At 36.2% G+C, this 27,700-nt stretch overlaps 2 protein-coding genes across 3 annotated transcripts in view; one reads left to right on the plus strand and one right to left on the minus strand.

The window, feature by feature from the left end:
* Positions 1-27,700, minus strand: part of LOC131800519 (tyrosine-protein kinase receptor torso-like) — a 181,979-nt gene that overhangs the window by 128,834 nt on the left and 25,445 nt on the right. For both annotated transcript variants that reach the window (XM_059120452.1, XM_059120451.1), the window contains exons 4-5: positions 24,528-24,765; positions 9,446-9,525 (exon numbers count right to left, since the gene is read on the minus strand). In XM_059120452.1, coding sequence (XP_058976435.1) covers positions 9,446-9,525; positions 24,528-24,765 — 318 coding nt within the window. The remainder of the gene's footprint in view (positions 1-9,445; positions 9,526-24,527; positions 24,766-27,700) is intronic.
* Positions 5,321-6,666, plus strand: LOC101896676 (uncharacterized). The gene is made up of 2 exons (XM_059120455.1): positions 5,321-5,480; positions 5,649-6,666. The coding sequence occupies exons 1-2, from the start codon at positions 5,466-5,468 to the stop codon at positions 6,534-6,536; spliced, it is 903 nt and encodes a 300-aa protein (XP_058976438.1). The 5' UTR covers positions 5,321-5,465; the 3' UTR covers positions 6,537-6,666.

A 27,700-nucleotide genomic window follows, 5' to 3' on the forward strand; every position in this document is an offset into this window, starting at 1 on the left:
TTACATCTGTTTACCGGCTCCGAAAGTCAATGCAAACTATAAATATAAACAGAGTATTACGTGTTGTTAGTTTTTTTTTTTTTTTTCATTTAGATTTTCTTTAGAAAAGCATTGGCTTTTCAACGTCCAGCTTTTTTGCTGGAGGATGGAAGGTGATGCAAGCCTATTAGTAAGATTGAACAGAAAGATTTTTTACAAACCTTGCACCTTTGTGTTTAGTGATTGTAGTTTTAAGAAAATTATTTAGAACGTAATTTTGAGACGTCAAATCAGCGTAATCTATGTACAATCAAGCGTACATATTTCAATTTAAATCGAAAATTGATAATTACAAACAAAGAGAATCGAGTGCCATTTTTTATTATATTGGGGTATAATTTCATAATTTATTATTAACGGGACTACAACATTATTGTAGTTTCTTTTAGTCTTTCCAAATTTTGGGGATGAATACAGTGAACATGTATAGGAATTTGGTCGATTCGTTCTCTTGCGCTGGTCACTTCTTATAATTTTTTAGAGATACTTTTGAAATAATACCATGGTTTGGTATGTTGATTTAAACTGTCAGGTTATTTTTTCTGCAAAAATTGTCCAGCAGAGAGTAGACCGGGCCGAACTTTGAATATCCTCCACCATTTGGATCGAATTTAGAAATTTAAAATAAAAAATAGAATCCGTTAAAAATTGTGTTAAAATCTTAAAAATACGGAATATGGCCGTTATATTAGGGTCTATACGAAGACGTGGACCTGCATAGGCAACTTTTGTCATAATCCATTACAATATTTAAATGCGAATCTTGATAAAAATTCGGTAATAATGTACCTAAAATCATCAAAATGCCGAATATAGGGAGGTACTCGTACGGGGGGCTATACGAAGACGTGGACCTGCACAGACAATTTTCTGTCACAGGCTGTAGTACCCATTAGGAACTTCAAATACGAAATTTCAAACAATTTCGATGAATATTGTAGCTAAAATCTCAAAATACCGAATACAGGAATGTACTGGTATATGGGGCCTATACGAAGACCTGGACCTGCATAAATATTTTTCTGTCACAGACTGTAGTTCCCATTACGAACTCTAAATACGAGATTTAAAAAAACTCCGGTGAATAATCTCGCTTAAATCATCAAAATACCGAATATTGGGAGGTACCGTTATATGGATACGAAGACATGTCATAGGCTTGCGAATTCTTAATACGAAATTTTGAAACAGCTCCGGTGAATAATGTCTCTAAAATCGTCAAATCGGTGGTACCGTTGTATCACTTGTCTGCAGACAAAAGACTGATCTATGCAAAAATTTAGCTTTCTATCTTTATCCGTTTTGACTCTAGCGTGTTTACCACAGACGGATGGACGGTCGAACAGGGTTAAATCGTCTTAGAATTTTACGATGATTAAGGATATATATACTTTGTTATGTCTAAAATTATTATTTCGATGAGTTACAAACGGAATGACAAACTTAATATATACTGCCACAGGAGAAAGAGATCACTATGGAATCCAAATATCGAGATTTAAGCTATTCCGCTGGAAACTAAAGTTAAAATTGTCAAAATACCGAATTTTTGGCGAAAAAATTATTTGGATTCATACAAAGACGTTGACCGATATAGCTCGTCTTCGAATTTTAGCTTCATACAACATGGCATTTGGACTCCAGCGTGATTACAAGAGATGGATGGACATGGCTAAATCGACTTAGAATTTCACGAGGATCAAGAACTTATATACAAATATTCTTCATTTAAGTTAACTATGAGCCATAATATATCAAGAAAATATTTGCATTAATCTTGCCAAAAAAAAACAAAAAAAAAAAACAAAAATATTTCCTAATTTTTTGGATTAAATTTTTCTCGTCCCTTTTTTGAATTGGTACAGGAGAGCAAGGTACAATTTTGTTGTGGGGAGAAAGTGTAAAAAAAAATATTCTACATACAATTTTGCTATAATCTCAGAGTAAACAATATATATACATTGCAAATGAAAATTATGTGTTTGCGTTGTTTACGTTGTCCATGCTGCATCTATTTTTTTTTCATTGTGGGTCCCAGAAGGAAAGAATTGAGTGTACTTAATATGTACCATAAAAAATATTACGATTTTTTACAACGAGTAAAAAAAATGTTGGTGGGTGCTGAGCTTTAAATACCCTCCACCATTACCTAAAGAAAAAAGTTTAAATTAAAGTATTTGGATTCAAACGCGTTCCCCTCTAAGCTGCAAATACCAGTTAGATCGGTTGGATAATGCAGTTACAGTTTTCAAAAAACAAAAAAGTGGGTGGAGACATTTGTGAGAATGACACTTTTAAAAACTAAAACTTAATTTGGTATAAGAATCATGTTTGATTTATGAAGGTGGCTTTGGCAGTGTGTACTTAGAGTGCGAACTGTACTAAATGGTACTAAATTTAAAACCACTTGGTTTGGGGTGAACGTATGAAGCCGGTACTGGGGTACCTTTTGGTGGTAGGTTTGTGATGAAGAAGTGGTCTTGGAAACGTGAACTACAAGTGCACGAAAAGTACTAAATAGTACTATATTTTGTACAATTTCATACTTGGTGAACAAATAGCGAAATTTGATATTCAGATAACTCTTGATATCTGTGTTTGAGATTTACCGGTGGTTTGGAAATGCGTCCTATATTTGTACCAAAACTAATAAATGGTACTAAATATGGTGCAGTTTGATTTAGGGTTTACGGATGAAGCTGGAATTTTGAGATTTTGTATTGGGGTCCCTGTTGGTGGTTGGTTTTTGATAAAGATGTGTAATTCTAAATATATACTGCAAGTGCACGAAAAGTACTAAACGGTACTATATTTGCTACAATTTGGAATAGTGCTTCAATACAATTTGGAATATTAGGGTCCCTGTTCGTGTGTAGCCTGGAAATATGAAGTTGGTTTCGAAAATGTGTATTTTAATTGTACGAAAATTACTGAACGGTACTATATTTGGCATTGGGATAAAATTCTCAAATTTTATATTGAGAAAAGGAGGTGGTTTCAGATATACTTACTATAATTATACAAACTGGTACTAAATTTACAGAGCTGAATGAAATTTAAAATTAAGGCCACTGTTGGTATCTGAGGTTGAGGTATAGAGATTGTTTTGAAAATGCGTACCATCAGCCGATTTTTATACAAATCGTCCGTGTTAAACTTAAGTTTTAAAGGTTTTTCGGTTTGCTCGGTTAATTTTCCGATATCAGCCCTTGTTTTCAAAATAACCACACTAGGACATTTAATTTTCAGGATTTTTAAGTTATAATATGAATAAAACAAAAAAAATTAAATTTATTCAAAAAACCAAAATATTATTTTTTGATAAAAACAAGTAAAAAGCTGTAAATTTAACAATTTTCAAAAAAATAAAATCCGTTAAAAATTCTGTCAAAATCTTAAAAATACCGAATGCAGCCATCTATGTTAGGGTCTATACGACGACGTGGACCTGCATAGGCAACTTTTGTCACAATCTATTACAATATTCAAATGCGAAACTTGAAAAAAAATCTGTTTATAATGTAGCTAGAATCATTAAAATACCAAATATAGGGAGGTACCATGGGGGTTATAAAACGTGGACCTGCACAGACAATTTTCTGCCATAGGCTGTAGTATCCATTACGAACTTCAAATACTAAATTTAAAATAGTTCCGATAAATAATTTCTCTAAAACCACCAAAATAATCAAGATCGGGATGTAGCGTTATATAGGGGCTATACGAAGACCTGCACAGACAATTTTCTGTCTTGGGATGTAGTATCCATTTTGAACTTCAAATACTAAAATTAAAATAATTCCGGTAAATAATGTCGCTAAAATCATCAAAATACCGAATATTGGGAGGTACCGTTAGATGGTCCATTTACTAACTTAACTGCCTACTGGCTAAATAAACATGTGTGCAAAATTTTAGCCTTCTATCTCAATTCTTTCGAAAGAGAGCGTGATTACAACAGACAGACAGGCGGACAGCGCTAAATCGACTTAGAATTTTACGCCGATCAAGTATTTCGAGTAGTTACAAACGGAATGACAAAGTTAATATACCCTCCATAGTATGGTGGATGGTATAATAAAGTGTTATCGAACTAGTGCAGCTGAAAAGTTTGTACTAGGTATTAAGTTGTGTTTGGAAATGTTGTCCAAGAAATAATGAACAAATTCTTTATTTTGAGTAGTAAAATGAACTTGTAGATAATAGTCCTTGTAGAATTAATTTAAAAGGTTCCCATCTTGGTATGGACCAATATAACGGGCCCACTCACTTTATTGTTTTTTGAAAACTTTAACTGCATTCTCCAACCGATCTTAATGGTATTTGTAGTTTGCTGGATTTCCAAGCTTTTAAAATAGTTTAATAATATAAAAAAATTAAAAATATGTTTCAAAAACAGAATATTATTTTTTGATTACAAACAATATTTAACTATTAGGTCAAAAGCGTGAATTGAAAGAAATTATGTTTTTAAAAAAACTTTATACTTTTTGTTTTAGTACACTCGCATCAGAAATGTTCCAGGCATAGCTCATGTATTATTCTTAACAATACCAGCCAAACAAATAAAAAAATTTCGGTCAACCCCACACAATTCGAAATACAAACATTGAAATTCGTATGTATCAAGGCATTCAAAATCTTATGGATATGGTAAGAATTTATTTTTAAATTTTTCGTTTTTAGGAATTGTTTAAAAAAAATTGACGTTGGAAAGGAAATTCAAATTCTAGAAAGTAGGAATTGAACTTGTAACTTGAATTCCTTGAAAATTATTAAACAATGAAATTCGTGTTAAAATGAACAGTGGCAAATTTTCCGATTTCAACATTATTTAGTAAATATCAACCTGTCAATAGAATAAGATTGGAAAATTTATTTTTTTTTTTCAAATAGGGAAATGGCGAATTTTAAATCAGTAATGTAAACATTGTTCAGGGTAAATAGAGAAAGGGTTGCGCAGTAATTGGACCAAAACTAACTAAAGCAAAACAACAACAAATGTAATCAGCAACTTTGGCATTATTACGCGAAGGTCAACATCATCACCATTAGCAGTAGCAGCAGCAGTAGTAGCAGTAACGGCAGCAATAAGTTATCAGTGGCACACCAGCTAGAACATCATTATTGCTTTCATCATTTTCTTATTTAATTTCATTATTGTCATCAGCAACGTTGGCCGCTGTTCAGTTGATTAAATAGAAATTTGCTGAGGAGAGATTGCGATTTCCCTGGAATGCACCATCCCGCCCTCTAGCATCAACGCCATTCACAGCAGAACAGCGAAAAACCTCCAAGCTAAGGTATAAAAGCTGGGCACTGTTTCCATTTCAACAGCAGTAATTGACAGCAACTGGTCAAGTGCTATTGAAGAGTTTTGTTGTTCTTGTTGTGTCCATTTTTATTCCCTGATTGTTTGCCAAAACATGAATAAGATTTTGGTGAGTAGCATTGGAGGTCCTGGAAAATTGCGTGTTTTTCCCCGTCTTTGTCTGTCAGTGTTGCCGAAAGTCATGAAGATTGATGGACAGAAGAAATCATGAAGTTAAAGGCAAAACAAAAGAAAAAAACAATCATTTTTATTTTGTTTTCTTCGTCTCTCGTTTCAGGCGACATTCGTTGCCATGGCAGTCATCAATTGTGCTGTCAATGGTTTGCCATATGGCGGAGGTGGAAGCAATAAATATGGTGGCTATGGAAGTGGAGGAGGCGGGGGAGGAGGATTTGGAGGTGGTGGTGGAAGTGGCGGTGGAGGTTTTGGACCAGGTGGCGGCGTAGGACACAGTGGTGACGCTGGAGGATTCGGTCCTGGCTCAGGTGGTGGTCACGGTGGTGGCCTAGGTGGAGGCGGAGGCAAAGGCAGTGGTGGCGGTGGAGGTTTTGGTTCCGGCTCTGGTTCTGGCTTGGGAGGCGGTAGTGGAGGCTTTGGTCCCGGTGGAGGACATGGTGGTAGCGGTGGTCCTGGCAGCGGTGGCCATGGTGGTGGTCTAGGCGGCGGTCATGGTGGTGGTGGAGGCAGCGGTGGAGGTTTCGGATCTGGCCTAGGTGGTGGAAGTGGTGGCGGTGGTTTCGGACCAGGTGGCGGTAGCGGCGGCCATGGTGGTGGTCCTGGCGGTGGCCATGGAGGCGGTCCAAGTGGTGGCAATTCCCTATCGCAAGGCAGCGGTGGCGGTCGTGGTAGTGGTGGAGGCCGTGGTGGTGGTGGTGGGAGTGGATTTGGTTCAGGCACCGGTTTTGGAAGCGGAAGTGACGGCCACAGCAGTTTCTCTAGCAGCAGCGCTAGCTTGGGCCGCGGCCCAGGATCTGGTGGACATGGCAATGGTCTTGGTGGCGGTTTGGGTTCAGGTTCCGGTTCAGGTTTTGGAAGTGGTGGCGGCAGCGGCTTCGGTGGAGGCCATGGCAGCGGCAATGGTTTCGGTGGTGGCGGCGGCGGTGGCTACGGTGGTGGAGGCGGTGGCGGCTATGGCGGTGGTGGTTACAAAAAACATGGTTACTAATTCCAAACCCGTTCAATGAAAACTGCATCGATTACTGTGATGATTACTTAATGTAAAATAAAACCGGTTACACATTATTATTATTTTTTTTTTTTACAAAATATATATATTTTTTATGTTTTTTCTCTAATTAACCTTTTATTTTTTGGTAAAACATTTTTAGAACTTTCAAATTATGGGGTTCCTCGCTTCATTTACAGCGCACAATGGCCACCAAAACCACCGGATACCAATCCGTTGGACTATTGTGTCTCCAGTATTTTGGAAAGCGTGTGACATTCGGGCAGCATGTGACGGTTTCATTGGCCGTTTGAAGGCCAACGGTGACCAATTCGAACAAATCTTAACTTATTCTAAAATTTGATGCTATTTCTGACTTTTTTGGTTTCATTCAAGAAAATTAAAAAAAAAATTGGCGTTTGACTTTGTTGCAGTTTTTTTATCTCACCCTGTATTTGTCATATTTGTTATTGCATGCGATTTTCTTATTTTGATTTACAATTATGAATTGTACATTGTGCACAACACTATATGTTGAGAGTATTATATAGCTGTCGCAATTATGGTCCGATACTCACGAAATTTTGCTTGGGGAAAGGATTAGGGTCAGAATTAAAGCCTATTGTTGTTGGAGATGTACACATAAAGGTTCAAATGGACCAAAAAAATTAAAATTTTGCTGATTTTGCAGTTGCCCTACAGGTCACAATTGAAACCAAATCAACAGGGAATTTTGCATGGGAATAGAGTTAGGGACAAGGCCGAGATCTAACATTTTGAATGACCATTTTATTATATTTAGCTGAAAAAATGGACCACAACTTTTGTGTGAAATTATTTTGAATACCTAACAACACGATGGAGTGCGTGAATATTAGGCAAATGTACCTTGTCGTAAAGCTAAGGTAAAAAACGAAATTTTCCAAAATGGATTTGGACATAAGAGGGCTTCCAACATATTGTATTGTTGTACGGTATCATATGGTCCGCCCCTTACGACTATAGCCTTTGCTTGTTTTTTTTTTTTTTTTTTTTGACTCCCGAATGTAACATAAAAATTTCGTCCGAAATGTGTCAGAAGATGAAATATTCAACATAAAATCTCACTATAAATCTCAGAATAAAGTATATACCAAAGTGCAATAGATTTTATGAACATTTTATTCAAAACAAGTCAAAAAGCAGTAAGAACTTTGAATACCCTCCACCATTTGGAACAAACTAGGAAATGTTCACAAAAAAAAAAAAAAAATAAAATCCATTAAAAATTCTGTTCAAATCTTAAAAATACCCAATATCGGAAGGTACCGATATATGGGGGGGGGGATATACGATATTGTGGACTTATATAGACAAGTCTATGTCTAGAATTTCAGGCAATTCCGTTGAGAAATGTGGCTAAAATTATCAAAATACCGAATATCGGGGGGTACGGTTATATGGGGGATATACGATATCGTAGAGCTATATAGATAATTCTCTTTCAGGGAGTAAAGTACTCACAAGGAACTCCTTGTGTGGAATTTAGACAATTCCATTGGAAAATGTGGCTAAAATAGTCAAAATAGCGAATATCGGAAGGTGCCGTTATATGGGGGCTATACGACATCGTGGAGCTGTATAGACAATTATCCCTTTATACTTCATATTTTGGGGAAATTGTCAAAGTAAGAATTATTCTAGACCAACTTTCATTGTGATTCTCTGAAGAAAATAATTTTTATCTATAACTATCTGAACCCGGTGCGCTTCGCTACCCCTTTTGACTTTATATGCATACAAAATTTCATATACGAATATATGTTTGCTTAAAAAACTAAAACAAATTCAAAAATTTAAAAATCGGAATTATTGTAATACTTTATTGCGAAAAAAACAAATAGCTGTCTCCCGACGCGTCAACATTCCAGGAACAGCTGACCATGAGAAAAGCAGGAATATGCCAAATGTAGTCTTCCTTCGGATTTATTAATTTCAATCTGAACCGATGAAATTGTACTGAAATTTGACAAAAATTACTTTTACACCTTCCATATTTCATTGAAATTGTTGCGTCAAATACGTGAAATCGACCGAAAATACCTATATGGGAGCTTTATCCAAATCTTAACCGCTTTCCAATTAATTTGTCAAATTTACTATTTTAACCAAATTCCGCCACAGATTCTTAATTTAATTGGAATCGGTTATATATATAGTGTTTGGTGAATAACATACATGAAATCGGCCGAAATATATATAAGGGAGCTATACTGAAACATCAACCGATTTCAATATAACTTGAAGTAAATTTTTTGGAGGTACCTTCGATTCTGCTGCTATATCTCCAGTTCCAAGTGGAATTTTAAAAAATGTCTATAGCCTATGTTACCTTCAGGCGATGTTGTAGTATAATTGGGAATTTTCAGGAAAATCTGTTCAGCGGCTTTCGAGTCCATAATTTACAAACAAACATACAAACAATTTCTTCTTTTATAGATATAGAAGAAGATGTACCATAAAATGTGTGGCTTTTTTCTTTTGAAAAATGTAAGTAATTTTTGCCCGATTTGCTGCAAATGTACAATAGCCAGTCTTAGCTGTGGGAAATACCAAATAGATTTGATAGTACTCGTTTTAGATCAAAACATCGTAACATTTTGGATAGAGTTTTGAATTTTGATAACTCAGATTTCCTTTATATTTTAGAATCAGATTCTTTTTCAATAGAAAAATCTCCTTATCAGTCACTAGATTGCCATACACCTACACTTTCAATAAAATTTCATAATAAGCCTTTTCTAAGCTCATTTACGCTTTATAAAATACTAAAAATTCAAAATAAAAAGTATTTACTAAAGTACACCATTTCGGATGAAATTCTACAGTCAGTTCAATATTCAATTATATAATACTCTTCATTTACTTACGTCACGTATTTCCAGCGGCTGTAAATCGTAATCCTCACTTTCGGGTGAAAAACAAATGATGTCGTAATGACAGGTCATGTCTGAAATGAAAGAAGACAAAACATTAAATACATAGGCATACAAATATGGGAGGTAGTTGAGTGATGGGTGACTGGATATATTGGATGAGAAAGAAAAATGGCTAAGAATGGATAACGATGCAAGTAAGAATGCAAATGTTGTCGAAAACCTATTAGTTACACTGTAAACACACAAAAAAAATAATTACAGAAAAGTAAATACTTATTATGAAGAAGGAGGCATGTGCCACATACGGAGGACGACATACCACTTTTAACGCCTTTTAAAAATATTCCACATAATTGTCTTTTCATGTTTCCATTTAATATTTCGTGTGGCCTTCGAGTAGGTTTGTTATAAATTAGCATTAGGTTGATATAAAGAAAGGCAAGGAGAGCACAGCACTACCTCGGCAGATAAACCAGTTAAGAAAGGTCAAGAGTCGGGCGGGGCCGACTTTTTGTTACCCTACACCACAATGCTTATTAAGGTGGGCTATCTGCAGTAAAAAAAAACGTTAATATAGGGAATTTATGAGGAGTAGATCATACTAACTATCCAGCAAAAAACCCAAGGAAAATTCCTCACTGTTGTAAACGAAGATTTTCTACATTAGACATGGTAGCGCTAGCTATATCGCAGAATTCACTGGTGAAAATATAAAGAAATGTCATTGTTTATTTCATTTTCAACTGCTTCGAGTTCCTCCTTATTGGAAACAATTCTTTATACTTCTGTTTTTCAAGTCCTGGGTTAGATGGGTTTTCAATATAACGTTGATTTCTGATAGTACTGCAGTAATTATAAAGACGACACACAATTGTTTACGTACAGAAATTCATAGGAAATACATCTACTTACTTCAACTTTATCAAAAAACAGTTTTGCTACACAACAACAAAAAAAGACACACAAAAAATATCCCGTTATATATCTTCAAACGTGCGTAGAGACGTCCGTCTACATCACAATCAAATCACAAACTGATTACATAATCGAATAATAACTCGAGAGCATGCAAGTGAGATCCTAAAACCATAGGTACGAACATTACCGATCTTAACTTCGTGGTGCTTTCAAGTGTGCAACCGTGTAAATGAGAACGGAAGCTCCCACATACTTTACTGAGGAAAAGTTGCGCTTCACCCGTTTTTATACCCTCCACCTTGGAAAGGAGGGTATATTAACTTTGTCATTCCGTTTGTAACATCCTTAAATATTCGTCGAAGACCCCATAAAGTATATATATTCATAATCAGCATAAAATTCTAAGTCGATTTAACGATGTCTGTCTGTCCGTCTGTCTGTCTGTCTGTTGAAATCACGATACAGCCCACATTATTTGACGTAGAGCGCCAAAATTTAGCAGAGCAATTGGTATTGTGTCTAGGATGGTTGGTATTGAAAATGAGATATATCGGTCGACGTTCTGGTATAGTCCCCATATAACGGTACCTCCCGATATTCGGTATTTTGATTATTTATGCCACATTATTTAACGGATTTGTCTGAAAATTGGTATTTGTAGGTCATAACAGGTCCCTGTATGTGTGGCAAAACATAGCATATATAGGTCCACGTTTTGGTATAGCCTTCATATAATGGTACCTCCCGATATTCGATATTTTGATTATTTTTGCCACAGCTTTTAACGGATTTGTCTAAAAATAGGTATTTGTTGGTCATAATGAGTTCCAGCTCCGGTGGCGAAACATTGCATGTATGGGTCCATGATTTGGTATAGCCCCCATATAACGGTACCTCCCGATATTCGGTATTTTGATGGTTTTTGCAACATTTTTTCACTGATTTGTGTAAAAATTGATATTTGTGAGTCATAATGGGTCCTAGTTCGTGTGGCGAAACATTGTATGTATAGGTCCACGTTTTGGTATAGTCCCCATATAACGGTAGCTCCCAATATTCGGTATTTTGATGATTTTTGACTGATTTTTACACGAATTTCACTGAAAATTTGGTAGTTGTAGATCATAATGGGTCCCAGTTCGTGTGGCGAGTCATTGTAATTATAGGTCCACGTTTTGGTATAGCCCCCATATAACGGTACCTCCCGATATTCGGTAATTTGATGATTTTTGCCCCCTTTTTCACGTATTTGTCTGAAAATTGGTATTTGTAGGTCATAATGGGTTCTAGCTCCGTTGGCGGAACCTTGCATGTGTAGGTCCACGATTTGGTAGAGCCCCCATATAACGGTACCTCCCGATATTCGGCATTTTAATGGTTTTTGCCACATTTCTTCTAATGTTTCCTTTACCCTAAGGTGGAGGGTATTAAAAGTTTGGCCCGGCCGAACTTAATGTTTTTTACTTGTTACCAACTAGCAATGAATTTGCCTCTAGAGAAAGCGCTAAAGGAGACATGAAAAAAATTACTGTTTCCAATTTTCAGAAAATTTTTTGCTAGGTATGATCGCTTTGGAATGCATTTTTGACTTAAGAGCAATTTAGAATGGAACGTATATCCTACTGTGAGTCGGTTTCCGCTAAATTAGACGGAGGCATTTTTGACTGAACCGATTTTCACTAAAATCCATCCCATCGGATAGAAATATGTCGTGAAATCGGATGAAGATATATTTTGAAGCTATATCCAAATCGGAACTGTGTTTAAATTCTGTATCTGAAATGATATCTATAAAATTTATGAAGTGTTTAAATTCTATATCTGAATTTTCGCCTAATTTGAAGTACTTCTTTCTGGGCTGAATTCGGTCGGAAGTGCCAAAATTAGCCATATATTAGTCATTTGGTGCACAATAAATCTGAAACTCCGTTAAGATATATATGTGAACTATATCCAAATTTGAACCGATCTCGATTAGATATCTGGTACCAAATATCATTATTGAGAAGTGTATATTACGAGTCTGAAGAACTTGAAAACAAAATCAGATAAAACATATATATGCGAGCTATACATATAGCTTCTAGGCTGAATTCGGTCGAATGTGCTGAAATACATACATACATCGAGTATTACATATTTGGCGCACAATAAAATTGAAATCAGATGAAGATATATTCGAAAGCTGTATCAAAATCTGAATCTATCTCTTTAAAATTTAGTAAAGGCATTTCTGAGCCCTATTAAATATTTGGTTCTAAATATCATTGCTATAGATTGCATATTACGGGAGTAAGGGATTTAAACACCAAATCGGATGTAACATATGTGTGGAAGCTAGAGCTATATCTGAAACAATTTCCCCAAATTTGATTTAGACGAATTCGGTCGGAAGTGCCAAAATTTACTCAATGTGGACCGATATTAACCATTTGGTACACAATAAACCTAAAATCGTTCGAAGATATTTATGGGTGCTATATCTATATCCAAATCTGATCCGATCTCGATATAATTTGGCAAAGGTATTTCTGAGCTCTAAAAAGCATCTGGTACCGAATACCATTGTTGTAGAGTGCATATTACGAATGTTTGACACCAAATCATATGAAACATACATATGGTAGCACAGCACTATCTACACCGATTTTCAGCAAACTTGGCATATGGTGGCAGAATTCAATCCAATCGGGCTGATATTAACGATTTGATATACAATAAACATGAAATCGGATAAAGATTTGTATGGGAGCTATATCCAAATCTGAACTGATCTTGATAAAATTTGGCACAGGTCTTTCCAAGCTGTATTTGATATATTTTCCCGAATAACGTTGGTATGCAGTGGATAATATTGCTATGGAATACTAAAATAGCAAAACGGATGAATATTATATATGGGAGCTTTAGCAATGTCTTAACCGATTATCACCAAATTTCACAAGCTTTATTTGGCCCAATATATATCGGATCCTATTATCTCCAATTTCAAGAGAGTTCGCCCTTGGGTCAAAAATATGATCTGTGTGAAATTTTGTCCAAATCGGTCTATGAATGTGACTTGCATTTTGTTCACAAAAACAAACATGGATAAACAGTCGGACGGATATTTATAAATCGACCTAGAATGTGATTCTATGGAGATCATCTAAAGGAACAATAATCCTATTTCGCTTTATTCTAAATGTTACAAACAAATGCACAAATATATAATACCCTTACCACTATATGTTGTATGGTATAAAAATTATACGGACATAAAATTCATCTCAGCAAAATTTCATTAACCTACTTCATATCTTTCGACATGAATAGACCTATCGCCCACGAATCTCCAATTCGCTTAGAAAATGTGACTGTTCACTGTTCAACCTCTAATTGACGACATTGTTCCGAATCCAATACGATTTTCTCTAAAAGAAATCGAAGTTCTATAGCCTCGACAAAATCCCCGGGGAAAGATAAAACTACTCCAAACATGCTCATGAAATTACCAACACCGGTCGTTAAACTATTGTTATTCATATTTGACAGCATTTTTCGAGTAGCGTACTTCCCGTCTGTATGGAGAGAATCTGAAATAGTAATGACTCCGAAACCTGGAAAAGATTCAACGCAGGTCAATTCGTATAGACCCATCAGTCTTCTATCTATACTCTCAAAGTTGTTCGAAACAACATTACTAAGAAAGTTAATTTCCCATATTACATGTAGCAATATTATCCCCGAGCACCAATTCGGCTTCCGTAAGAACCACAGTACTATTGAGCAAGAGCACCGCATAGTCACAAACATCAGAATGGCATTCGAAAGGAAGGAATACTGCTCCGCGTTATTTATAGAAATTTCCCAAGCGTTTGACAGAGTTTGAAATCTTGGAATTCTATACAAAATTTGTGAAACTCTACCGTCTGTCTGTCTGTTGAAATCACGATACAGCCCACATTATTTGACGTAGAGCGCCAAAATTTAGCAGAGCAAATTGGTATTGTGTCTAGGATGGTTGGTATTGAAAATAAAATATATCGGTCCACGTTCTGGTATAGTCCCCATATAACAGTACCTCCCGATATTCGGTATTTTGATGATTTATGCCACATTATTTAACGGATTTGTCTGAAAATTGGTATTTGTAGGTCATAACGGGTCCCTGTATGTGTGGCAAAACATAGCATGTATAGGTCCATGTTTTGGTATAGCCTTCATATAATGGTACCTCCCGATATTCGATATTTTGATTATTTTTGCCACAGCTTTTAACGGATTTGTCTAAAAATTGGTATTTGTTGGTCATAATGAGTTCCAGCTCCGGTGGCGAAACATTGCATGTATGGGTCCATGATTTGGTATAGCCCCCATATAACGGTACCTCCCGATATTCGGTATTTTGATGGTTTTTGCAACATTTGTTCACTGAAATGTGTAAAAATTGGTATTTGTGAGTCATAATGGGTCCTAGTTCGTGTGGCGAAACATTGTATGTATAGGTCCACGTTTTGGTATAGTCCCCATATAACGGTAGCTCCCAATATTCGGTATTTTGATGATTTTTGACTGATTTTTTCACGAATTTCACTGAAAATTTGGTATTTGTAGGTCATAACGGGTCCCTGTATGTGTGGCAAAACATAGCATGTATAGGTCCACGTTTTGGTATAGCCTTCATATAATGGTACCTCCAGATATTCGATATTTTGATTATCTTTGCCACAGTTTTTAACGGATTTGTCTAAAAATTGGTATTTGTTGGTCATAATGAGTTCCAGCTCCGGTGGCGAAACATTGCATGTATGGGTCCATGATTTGGTATAGCCCCCATATAACGGTACCTCCCGATATTCGATATTTTGATGGTTTTTGCAACATTTTTTCACTGATTTGTGTAAAAATTGGTATTTGTGAGTCATAATGGGTCCCAGTTCGTGTGGCGAGTCATTGTAATTATAGGTCCACGTTTTGGTATAGCCCCCATATAACGGTACCTCCCAAATATTCGGTAATTTGATGATTTTTGCCCCTTTTTTTCACGTATTTGTCTGAAAATTGGTATTTGTAGGTCATAATGGGTTCTAGCTCCGTTGGCATGTGTAGGTCCACGATTTGGTAGAGCCCACATATAACGGTATCTCCCGATATTCGGCATTTTAATGGTTTTTGCCACATTTCTTCTAATGTTTCCTTTACCCTAAGGTGGAGGGTATTAAAAGTTTGGCCCGGCCGAACTTAATGTTTTTTTACTTGTTTTTTTGTTAAATCGAAAGACGTACTTTCAAATTCGAGAAAAATATTGGCTGGCATCCCACAGGTTAGTATCTTAGGCCCAATTCTGTATGTGTTATTTAATGCCGATATGACCACAACCAATGAAACCCTCACCTCAACGTTTGCTGATGATACTGCTTCCATTAGCATACACAATCCTATGATAGCGTCGGAAAAACTACAAAACCATGCAGATATTCTCGAAAATTGGCTGACAAAATGGAGAATATCGGCAAATGCAAGCAAGTGCATACACGTTACTTTTGCTCTAAGACGTGAACTTTGCCCCACGATAAAAATCTTTAACACTCAAGTTCCATAGAAAAATACTGTACAATATCTCGGAATGCACCTGGAAAGAAGACTTACATGGAAGCAACACATCGATGCGAAAATCACGCAAATTAAACTAAAAAAGGTTAATCTTGAGTGGTTAATTGGTATACGTTCTTCCATTAAATTAGAATAAAAAGTCCTATTTTATAAGACTGTAACAAAGCCAATTTGGACTTTGGCATACAGCTCTGGGGCATAGCTAGTGCCTCTAACGTAAATCAAGCTACAAAGGACACAATCGAATATTCTTCGATCTATTACAGGTGCACCATGGTACATAAGAAACCCAAACATCCACAAGGACCTAAACATACTTACCGGTTAAGAAGAAATAAAGAAGCTTTGCCCAAAGTACTTGAGCAAACTATCCGAACACCCAAATAGCTTTGCCCGCCAACTCCTATTATTCGGAGGACACGATAGACTGCGTAGACGTGAAACTCTTTCTATCACATAGTTTATGTTTGTTTTACTGTCTCATTATTTTCAGCTCTTGTCTGGCCAATTGAACGTTTTTTTCGTCGCTCACTGTTATACTTCACAGGTAGTAGTATGCTAAAACGGAAGCCGCTTCTGTGAAGAAATCAATAAGACTATGAATGTAGTCAGCGGTATGATTTTATCCGTAAGACTATTCCTGTAGTCCGCGATTCACTTAGATATAACTGTTTCTAAACGAATCTGAATTACCTACTCAATTAATTCATGGATATAACTGTATCCACAACCCCACAAAAAACACACATATATATCTTTAAAAAATAAATAAATAAATTAATAATTAATAATTAATAATTAAAGTATGAAACAAGTAAAAAAGCTGTAAGTTCGGCCGGGCCGAACTTTTAATACCCTCCACCATTTGGTACAAATTTGGCAATTTCCAAAAAAAAAACCGTTAAAAATTCAGTTAAAATCTTAAAAAAACCGAATGCTTATACGACGACGTGGGCCTGCATAGGCAACTTTTGTCATAAATTATTACAATATTTAAATGCGAAACTTGAAGAAAAATCTGTTTATAATGTAGCTAAAATCGTCAAAATACCGAATATGGGGGTACCGTTATATGGGGGCTATACGAAGACGTGGACCTGCACAGACAATTTTCTGGCATGGGCTGAATTATCCATTACGAACTTCACATACGAAATTTGAAACAATCCCTGTAAATAATGTCGCTAAAATCATTAAAATACCGAATATCGGGAGTACCGTTATATGGGGGCTATATGAAGACGTGGACCTACATGGCTCATTCTTTGACTTTGGATGAAGTATCCATTAAAGGGCTGCAAATGTGACAATTTTCTCTATTTATGCCATGGAGAGAAAACGCTCGTCATGTTGTGCCCTGTTTGATCAAACGCATAACAGTACGTGACATCCAACCAAATGCTCGATGTCTCGTCATGTCGGTCACACTCAAACCCATCGTCATAACATGTAATGACCAATAAAAGGGAATGTTGAATAGTGTGTCATACAAAAATGTTCTATCAAAAAAAACAACAAAAATTATGAAACAATTGCCAACGAAAACGACACACACACGATGAAGGCAAAGCGCAATCGCTACCTGCTTTTCCGATATGTGAGAAAATAAATTTTTTGTAATAAGGAATTTCTTGGCGAAATTTTCACATTTCGTAGTTATTGACGAAACAATTTAAAATGTTAATCCTTATTACAAAACAATAATCCCCTGAAAATTTTTCTTATTTTGATTATAACTTCATAAATGTTTGCCTCCGGTATTGAGGTGTAAATGAGAATGAGTGCTACTGTAATTCACGTAACAACACTATATACTTCCATTGTTCAATTCTGTGCATATTCTGTTATTGAATGAGAGTCAAATCCATGCCCACAAACTTTAATTTTAAAAGAACACTATGTGTAGATTGAAAATAGGCAAACAATATTTACCTCTTTTTTATGACCAAAATTTTATGATAATCACCAATAAATTGGGATTATTCAGAATTTATTTCATTTTTCTATTTATTTGATGATGTCTATGAACATTTTGTTATTGAACTCAATTTTATATTTACGCGGTGTTTGTTTTTTCAAAACTACAGCACACAAAAGCACATTCTCACCGTCGAAAGTAACACACACACACATACTCTCAATCTAAGCACACGTACACAAATGACACACAATTTGACGATGACACGGTTCGATGTCAACGCGTTGACACCCTGCATTTGTGGAGAACACCATGCAAATATTCGAGTCAGCCGTGCCACGATCGAACCTTAGACAATGGCACACATGAATCAAAATGGGGGATGTTGTTGGTTGTCATTGCCTATCAAATACATAGCGCATGATTGAATATACAAAGTCAGTGTGTCGAAAAAAGCATAATTCATACAATTCGTCTTGTGCAGGCCTTTAGTATCCATTACGAACTTCAAATACCAAATTTGAAACGATTCCGGTAAACAATGTCGCTAAAATCATCAAAATACCGAATATCGGGGAGTACCGTTATATGGGGGCTACATGGCTCATTTTTTGATTTAGGATGTAGTATCCATTACGAACTTCAAATACCAAATTTGAAACGATTTCGGTAAACAATGTCGCTAAAATCATCAAAAAACCGAATATCGGGGGGTACCGTTATATGGGGGCTACAGGAAGACGTGGACCTGCACAGATAATTTTCTGTCTTAGGCTGTAGCATCCATTACAAACTTCAAATGCCAAATTTGAACTAATTCCGGTGAATAATGTCGCTAAAATCATCAAAATACCGAATATCGGGAGGTACCGTTATATGGGGGCTATATGATAACTTGGACCTACATGGCCCATTTACGAACTTAACCTGCCTACTGGGAAAAAATACATGTGTGCAAAATTTTAGCCTTCTATATCAATTTGTTCGAAAGATAGCGTGATTACAACAGACAGACAGACGGACAGACAGACAGACAGACAGACACACAGACAGACAGACGGATATGGCTAAATCGTCTTAGAATTTTACGCTGATCAAGAATATATATACTTTGTTGGGTCTGACATGAATATTTCGAGGAGTTACAAACGGAATGACAAAATTAATATACCCTCCATAGTATGGTGGAGGGTATAAAAATATAGGGTGGTTATATTGACAACCTCCATATAAAAAAAAAACAAGTAAAAAAACATTAAGTTCGACCGGGCCAAACTTTTAATACTCTCCACCTTATGGTAAAGGAAACATTAGAGCCCATTAGGACCCACATCTACCAATTTTTAGACATATTCAAGGGAAAATGTGCCAAAAATCATCAAAATACCGAATATCGGGAAATTCGGCTATATGGGGCTATAGAAAAACGTGGACTTTTACATACAGTATTTCGCCAAAGGAGATAGAACCCATTAAGACCAACAAATACCAAATTCTAGACAAATCCGCGAAAATATGTGGCAAAAACCATTAAAATGCAGAATATCGGGAGGTACCGTTATATGGGGGCTACTCCAAATCGTGGACCTTTACATGCAATGTTTCGCCAAAGGAGCTGGAACCCATTATGACCTACAAATACCAATACCAAATACCAAATTTCAGACAAATCCGTGAAAAATGTGGCAAAAATCATCAAATTACCGAATATGGGGAGGTACCGTTATATGGGGACTATACCAAAACGTGGACCTATAATTACAATGATTCGCCAGACGAACTGGGACCCATTATGACCTACAACTACAAATTTTCAGAAAATTCGTGAAAAAATGTGTCAAAAATCATCAAAATACCGGATATCGGGAGGTACAGGTATATGGGGACTATAGCAAAACGTGGACCTATACATACAATGTTTCGCCACACGAACTAGGACCCATTATGACCTACAAATACCAATTTTTAGACAAATTAGTGAAAAAATGCGACAAGAACCATCAAAATACCGAATATCGGGAGGTACCGTTGTATGGGGGCTATACCAAACCGTGGACCCGCACATGCAATGATTCGCCACCAGAGCTGGAACCCATTATGACTAACAAATACCAATTTTTAGACAAATCCGTGAAAAAATGTGGCAAAAATAATCAAAATACCGAAGATCGGGTGGTACCTTTATATGAGGCTATACCAAAGCGTGGACCTTTGCATGCAATGTTTTGCCACACGAACTGGGATCCGTTATGACCTACAAATACCAATTTTCAGACAAATCCGTGAAAAAACGTGGCATAAATCATTAAAATACCGAATATCGGGAGGTACCGTTATATGGGGACTATACCAAAACATGGACCGATATATCTCATTTTCAATTCCAACCATCCTAGACACAATACAAATTGCTCTGCTAAATTTTGGCGCTCTACGTCAAATAATGTGGGCTGTATCGTGAAAAAGTGGCTAAAATCATCAAAATACCGAATATAGGGGAGTACCGTTATATGGGGGATATACGATATTGTGGACCTATATAGATAATTCTCTGCCGAGGTATAAAGAACCCACAAGGAACTACTTGTATGGATTTTCAGACAATTCCGATGAAAAGTGTGGCTAACATCATCAAAATACCGAATATCGGGGGGTACCGTTATATGGGGGATATACGATATCGTGGACCTATATAGACAATTCTTTTTGAGGGGGTAAAATGTCCACAAGGGACTCGTTTTGGGACTCGAATATCGGGGGGTACCGTTATATGGGGGATATACGACACCGTGGATCTATATAGACAATTCTTTTTGAGGGGGTAAGATGTCCACAACGGACTCGTTTTGCGGAATTTCAGACAATTCCATTGAAAAATGTGGCTAAAATCATCAAAATACCGAATACCGTGGGGGTACCGTTATATGGGGGATATACGATATTGTGGACCTATATAGATAATTCTCTGCCGAGGTATAAAGAACCCACAAGGAACTACTTGTATGGATTTTCAGACAATTCCGATGAAAAATGTGGGTAAAATCATCAAAATACCGAATATCGTGGGGTACCGTTATATGGGGGATATACGATATCGTGGACCTGTATAGGAAGGAAGGAACTACTTGTGTGGATTTTAAGACAATTCCATTGAAAAGTGTGGCTAACATCATCAATATACCGAATATCGGGGGGTACCGTTATATGGGGGATATACGATATTGTGGACCTATATAGATAATTCTCTCTCAGGGAGTAAAGTGCTCACAAGGAACTACTTGTATGGATTTTCAGACAATTCCGATGAAAAATGTGGGTAAAATCATCAAAATACCGAATATCGTGGGGTACCGTTATATGGGGGATATACGATATCGTGGACCTGTATAGACAATTCTTTTTGAGGGGGTGAAATGTCCACAAGGTCTCCTTTTGTGGAATTTCAGACAATTCCATTGAAAAATGTGGCTAAAATCATCAAAATACCGAATATCGGGGGTACCGTTATATAGGGGCTATACGATATCGTGGACCGATATAGCCCATCTTCGAACTTGACCTGCCTGCAGACAAAAGAGAGATCTGTGCAAAATTTTAGCTTCCTATCTTAATTCGTTTAGGCTGTAGCGTGATTACAAAAGACGGACAGACGGACGGACGGACAGTATTTCGCCAAAGGAGATAGAACCCATTAAGACCAACAAATACCAAATTCTAGACAAATCCGCGAAAATATGTGGCAAAAACCATTAAAATGCAGAATATCGGGAGGTACCGTTATATGGGGGCTACTCCAAATCGTGGACCTTTACATGCAATGTTTCGCCAAAGGAGCTGGAACCCATTATGACCTACAAATACCAATACCAAATACCAAATTTCAGACAAATCCGTGAAAAATGTGGCAAAAATCATCAAATTACCGAATATGGGGAGGTACCGTTATATGGGGACTATACCAAAACGTGGACCTATAATTACAATGATTCGCCAGACGAACTGGGACCCATTATGACCTACAACTACAAATTTTCAGAAAATTCGTGAAAAAATGTGTCAAAAATCATCAAAATACCGGATATCGGGAGGTACAGGTATATGGGGACTATAGCAAAACGTGGACCTATACATACAATGTTTCGCCACACGAACTAGGACCCATTATGACCTACAAATACCAATTTTTAGACAAATTAGTGAAAAAATGCGACAAGAACCATCAAAATACCGAATATCGGGAGGTACCGTTGTATGGGGGCTATACCAAACCGTGGACCCGCACATGCAATGATTCGCCACCAGAGCTGGAACCCATTATGACTAACAAATACCAATTTTTAGACAAATCCGTGAAAAAATGTGGCAAAAATAATCAAAATACCGAAGATCGGGTGGTACCTTTATATGAGGCTATACCAAAGCGTGGACCTTTGCATGCAATGTTTTGCCACACGAACTGGGATCCGTTATGACCTACAAATACCAATTTTCAGACAAATCCGTGAAAAAACGTGGCATAAATCATTAAAATACCGAATATCGGGAGGTACCGTTATATGGGGACTATACCAAAACATGGACCGATATATCTCATTTTCAATTCCAACCATCCTAGACACAATACAAATTGCTCTGCTAAATTTTGGCGCTCTACGTCAAATAATGTGGGCTGTATCGTGAAAAAGTGGCTAAAATCATCAAAATACCGAATATAGGGGAGTACCGTTATATGGGGGATATACGATATTGTGGACCTATATAGATAATTCTCTGCCGAGGTATAAAGAACCCACAAGGAACTACTTGTATGGATTTTCAGACAATTCCGATGAAAAGTGTGGCTAACATCATCAAAATACCGAATATCGGGGGGTACCGTTATATGGGGGATATACGATATCGTGGACCTATATAGACAATTCTTTTTGAGGGGGTAAAATGTCCACAAGGGACTCGTTTTGGGACTCGAATATCGGGGGGTACCGTTATATGGGGGATATACGACACCGTGGATCTATATAGACAATTCTTTTTGAGGGGGTAAGATGTCCACAACGGACTCGTTTTGCGGAATTTCAGACAATTCCATTGAAAAATGTGGCTAAAATCATCAAAATACCGAATACCGTGGGGGTACCGTTATATGGGGGATATACGATATTGTGGACCTATATAGATAATTCTCTGCCGAGGTATAAAGAACCCACAAGGAACTACTTGTATGGATTTTCAGACAATTCCGATGAAAAATGTGGGTAAAATCATCAAAATACCGAATATCGTGGGGTACCGTTATATGGGGGATATACGATATCGTGGACCTGTATAGGAAGGAAGGAACTACTTGTGTGGATTTTAAGACAATTCCATTGAAAAGTGTGGCTAACATCATCAATATACCGAATATCGGGGGGTACCGTTATATGGGGGATATACGATATTGTGGACCTATATAGATAATTCTCTCTCAGGGAGTAAAGTGCTCACAAGGAACTACTTGTATGGATTTTCAGACAATTCCGATGAAAAATGTGGGTAAAATCATCAAAATACCGAATATCGTGGGGTACCGTTATATGGGGGATATACGATATCGTGGACCTGTATAGACAATTCTTTTTGAGGGGGTGAAATGTCCACAAGGTCTCCTTTTGTGGAATTTCAGACAATTCCATTGAAAAATGTGGCTAAAATCATCAAAATACCGAATATCGGGGGTACCGTTATATAGGGGCTATACGATATCGTGGACCGATATAGCCCATCTTCGAACTTGACCTGCCTGCAGACAAAAGAGAGATCTGTGCAAAATTTTAGCTTCCTATCTTAATTCGTTTAGGCTGTAGCGTGATTACAAAAGACGGACAGACGGACGGACGGACAGGGCTAAATCGTCTTAGAATTTTACGCTGATCAAGAATATATATACTTTGTTGGGTCTAAAATGATTATATCGATGAGTTACAAACGGAATGACTTAATATACCCTCCATACTTTTTTTGGTGGAGGGTATAAAAATATCTTTCGGAAGCTACAGAGATTTCCACAGACAGACGGATGGACATGGTCAAAGTTACACAAAATATTATCCTCATAAAATTTATTTATTTAAATTGAATATTTCCAAATTATTTTGGAGGGTACAAAAAGTCAAATGAACAAATCATATAAAAAGCGAAAATAGGGGACAATATCGTTCCACTATTTCTGGTACATCCACCATACAAAGGAATATTTACAATTCCCATAAAATGTTAAGAATTTGGGTACATACAATAATGGGATATGTAGGTTTTCTTCATTTGGTTTTTGAGTTTTGAGTATGAAAAGTCATCATTAGTCTGAGGGTGTAAAAATATATTGAAAAACCTATTTCCAAGAATTTTTATTACAATTAAAATTACAATCAGAAAAATAATTTAACATTAAATTCTTAATAAACGTAATCGACAGTACTTAAATGGTTTCGTATTACATCTTCTTCTCTGCCATTTATTTTATGCTATATATTTTGTATGTATTGCAACAATCTCTTATAAATATCCGCCGTTTATTTATTTTGTTCATTTCCAACTCTCGCAAATATTCAAAACATTAAATCACACCACAACAAAAAGAAGAAGAACATGTAAGAGGCTTACCTGGTGGCGGTTTCCATGTCAGTACAGCCGATAAATGCATTCGATTCTCTTTGTCTTCGATGAAATCGGATACCTTAATGTCGGTAATGTTACCGGGTGTATACGAGCGTCGCAACGTTTGGAACTGCTGATCCAGAGCAATGACGGAGTATTTGTTCGTCGAGTGAACAACCAGAGCCGAAATGTTGTAAGCGGTGTTGGCAGCCAATTTGTTGATGGTGAAAAAATTGTCATCCGACTAAAAACGGGAAGAAAAAAAAATAGGGAATTAATTGACAAATAAAAATTAAAATTGACAAAGTATTTATTTAATACGCAAAAATATTTAATAGGATTAGAAGTGATAAAATATTGACATAATTGTGTACATAGAATTATGCAAACAATTTTAAATACATAACGGATATGTAAATATTTCGTTCAAATAAAAAAGTCGAAAGGGAAAACCAGTAAACAGAGCGTAGGCAGGCTTTGGGGGATAATTTTTCTACACACATACATACAGAACAAGTTTAAATTGTGTTAAGTATGAGGTTTTGATTTTTTTTTTTTTTTGTGAAAAAAAGTAACTGCTTAATTCCTACTTCTATTGAATCTTAAGGGTATATTTATAAGTTATAAATCGTAAAATCGTCTGGTACTCAGAAACGTTGCTCGTCGCAAGAAAGTTTTATTAAATATTACGATTGTCAAAGTTCGATCCTTCCTTCGCTAAATATAAGATTTTTATTCTTTTTATTTTGCAAACTTATTGATCTATTTTGTGAGAGGTACCAGAAAGAAGGACTCATATATCCCTCATATATCACAACTGCCCTTAAATAGCTTGAGCAACATCGGTCACTTATTTCATATTTTACTGTATTAGTCCAAATTTTGATTATTTGTGGGGGAGTGGGCCGAAAAGTCCCATATTCACACAAGATCTATGGTGGGTAGAAATATTGATATCTACGAAGTTTGAAGAAAGTCGTTGTATTGTTTCGCATTGTTAAGAGAGTTAGCCTTTGTGGGGAAGATTGGAGGAGTAATCGATTTTATGCACTTTCTCATCGGACCTAAGGCTAATTTAAAAAATTAAATGCCCAAAGTTTCAATGAAATCGGATACCCGTTTGCTTTTATAATGTCAGTCATTATACCCCACACCACATAGTGGTAAGGGTATTATGTCTTTGTGTATTTGTTTGTAACATTGAGAAGGAAGCGAGATTCATCCATTTACTTTTAAAGATTTTCAAAGAATCACTTTCTTAGTCGATTTATGCATATCAGTCCGTCCGTTTATCTGTCCATTTGTTTTTGTGAACAAAATGCAGGTCGCATTTATTATCCGATTGTGATCAAAATTTTACAAACAATATTTGTTTGGTTCAAGGACGAACCCTACTGAAATTGGTGAGAATCGGTTAACATTTGGATATAACTCCCATATATATCTTCAACCGATTTCAGGATTTTGAATTTTGGCATATCCGATCGAATTCATCCTACATCAAATTTGGTGAAAATCGGTTGAGATATAGCTATAGCTCCCATATATATGTTTCATCCGATTTGGGGTTAAGTCCCTCACATGAGTAATGTGTACCCCAAAATGTTGTCAAGATCGGTTCAGATTTGAATATAGCTCCCATATATATCTTTATCCGATATCAGGTTTATTGTGCACCAAATGGCTAATATCAGCCCAAATTCCGACTAAATTTATCTTAGAAAGAAGTACTTCAAATTTGGTGAAAATCTCATTTATGTGTTTCAACCGATTTGGTGTTAAAGTCCCTCACATTCGAAAAATACACTCCACAAGATTCTTCCTCTTTAATAACGGCTAATATAAACCCAAATGAACCGAATCTTGGCAAATTCCAACCGAATTCATCCTTTAAACAAGTACTTGAAATGTGATGGAAATAGGTTCAGATATAATTTCAAAATATATGTTTCTTCCGATTTGGCGTTTAAGTCCCTAAAATGCATAATATGTACTCCGCAAGAATAATATTTGGTATCAGATCCGATTTTACGGATATTGTACATCATATATGTAATATCACCCCAAATTGGATAGAATTTTTTCAAATTCACCATTTTTTTCCATTTGGTGTAACTCGATGCGGTATATCTATTGCTCCAATAAATATTTTTTTAATATAATTCCTATCGAAGTTCACATCATGCACTATACAGCAATGCTATTTGGTACTAGAGGTACAAAAGCCTCCGTCAAATTTGTTGAAAAACGATTCAGAATTGGATATAGTTACCAAATTGTGGCTAATCTCAAGCCATGATACTCATTCTACTAAGGTTCCTAGTTGGTATGATCTACTTCACATAAATTCCTAATATAAACTTTTTTGTTACGGAAGCTGTACTAAATACGCATATTGGTGTAGGGTATCATATAGTCTGTCCTCCAAATGTTCTAAAATGGATTTCGTACTAAGAGGCCAAGAATCTAAAACCTTGATTTGGATGAGACACATTTTGGTCATATCAAATTATGTATACGCCCAGGTTAATGTCTGATTTAATTAAAATAGGTTCAGTGATTTTTTAGGCTAAAGTATATCATAAAATTGTCATACGATGAAGCTTTTGACCTGATCGCGATCTCGAACAATTAACTTATTAGTAGAAAATAGGTAGCAAATTTTACTAATAATTTGTATAAAAATTATTCAAGATACAAATGTAATATACCATCCTTTCCATGGTGTCGGGTATAAAAATTATTATTCCTAAAAATGGTTCTACAAAAAGTTCTATTTCACGGTCATTTTAGTGAAAATATGAAAAAATGTGAAAATATGAGATTTTAAAAGCACAGGTCAACACAATTTGTTGTTAAATGTTTTTTCTAGGCTATTAGGCATTTCTCAGGATCTGGGAAAAAATGCATACACATAGGTACAATTTGGAACTATGAGACACAATCTTTGTAATTTTCATGAGAAATTCAATACCACCTAGCATTTGGCGAGTAAAATATTTCTTATTTGCCGGGATATTTGTTTATTGGGGTGAAATGTTAGAAAATAAATCGAATGTACCGCTGCATGAGAGAAATACTTGAACCAGGAACGATTTTTCCCTTGTAAGCGGAACAGAAGTTTAAATTCACTGCTTGTAAAGTAAATACTATAGACTTTTATTTTTTATAACAAAAAA

The sequence above is a fragment of the Musca domestica genome, unplaced genomic scaffold, assembly GCF_030504385.1.
Source record: "Musca domestica strain aabys unplaced genomic scaffold, Musca_domestica.polishedcontigs.V.1.1 17, whole genome shotgun sequence".
In the NCBI taxonomy this organism is placed as follows: domain Eukaryota; kingdom Metazoa; phylum Arthropoda; class Insecta; order Diptera; family Muscidae; genus Musca; species Musca domestica.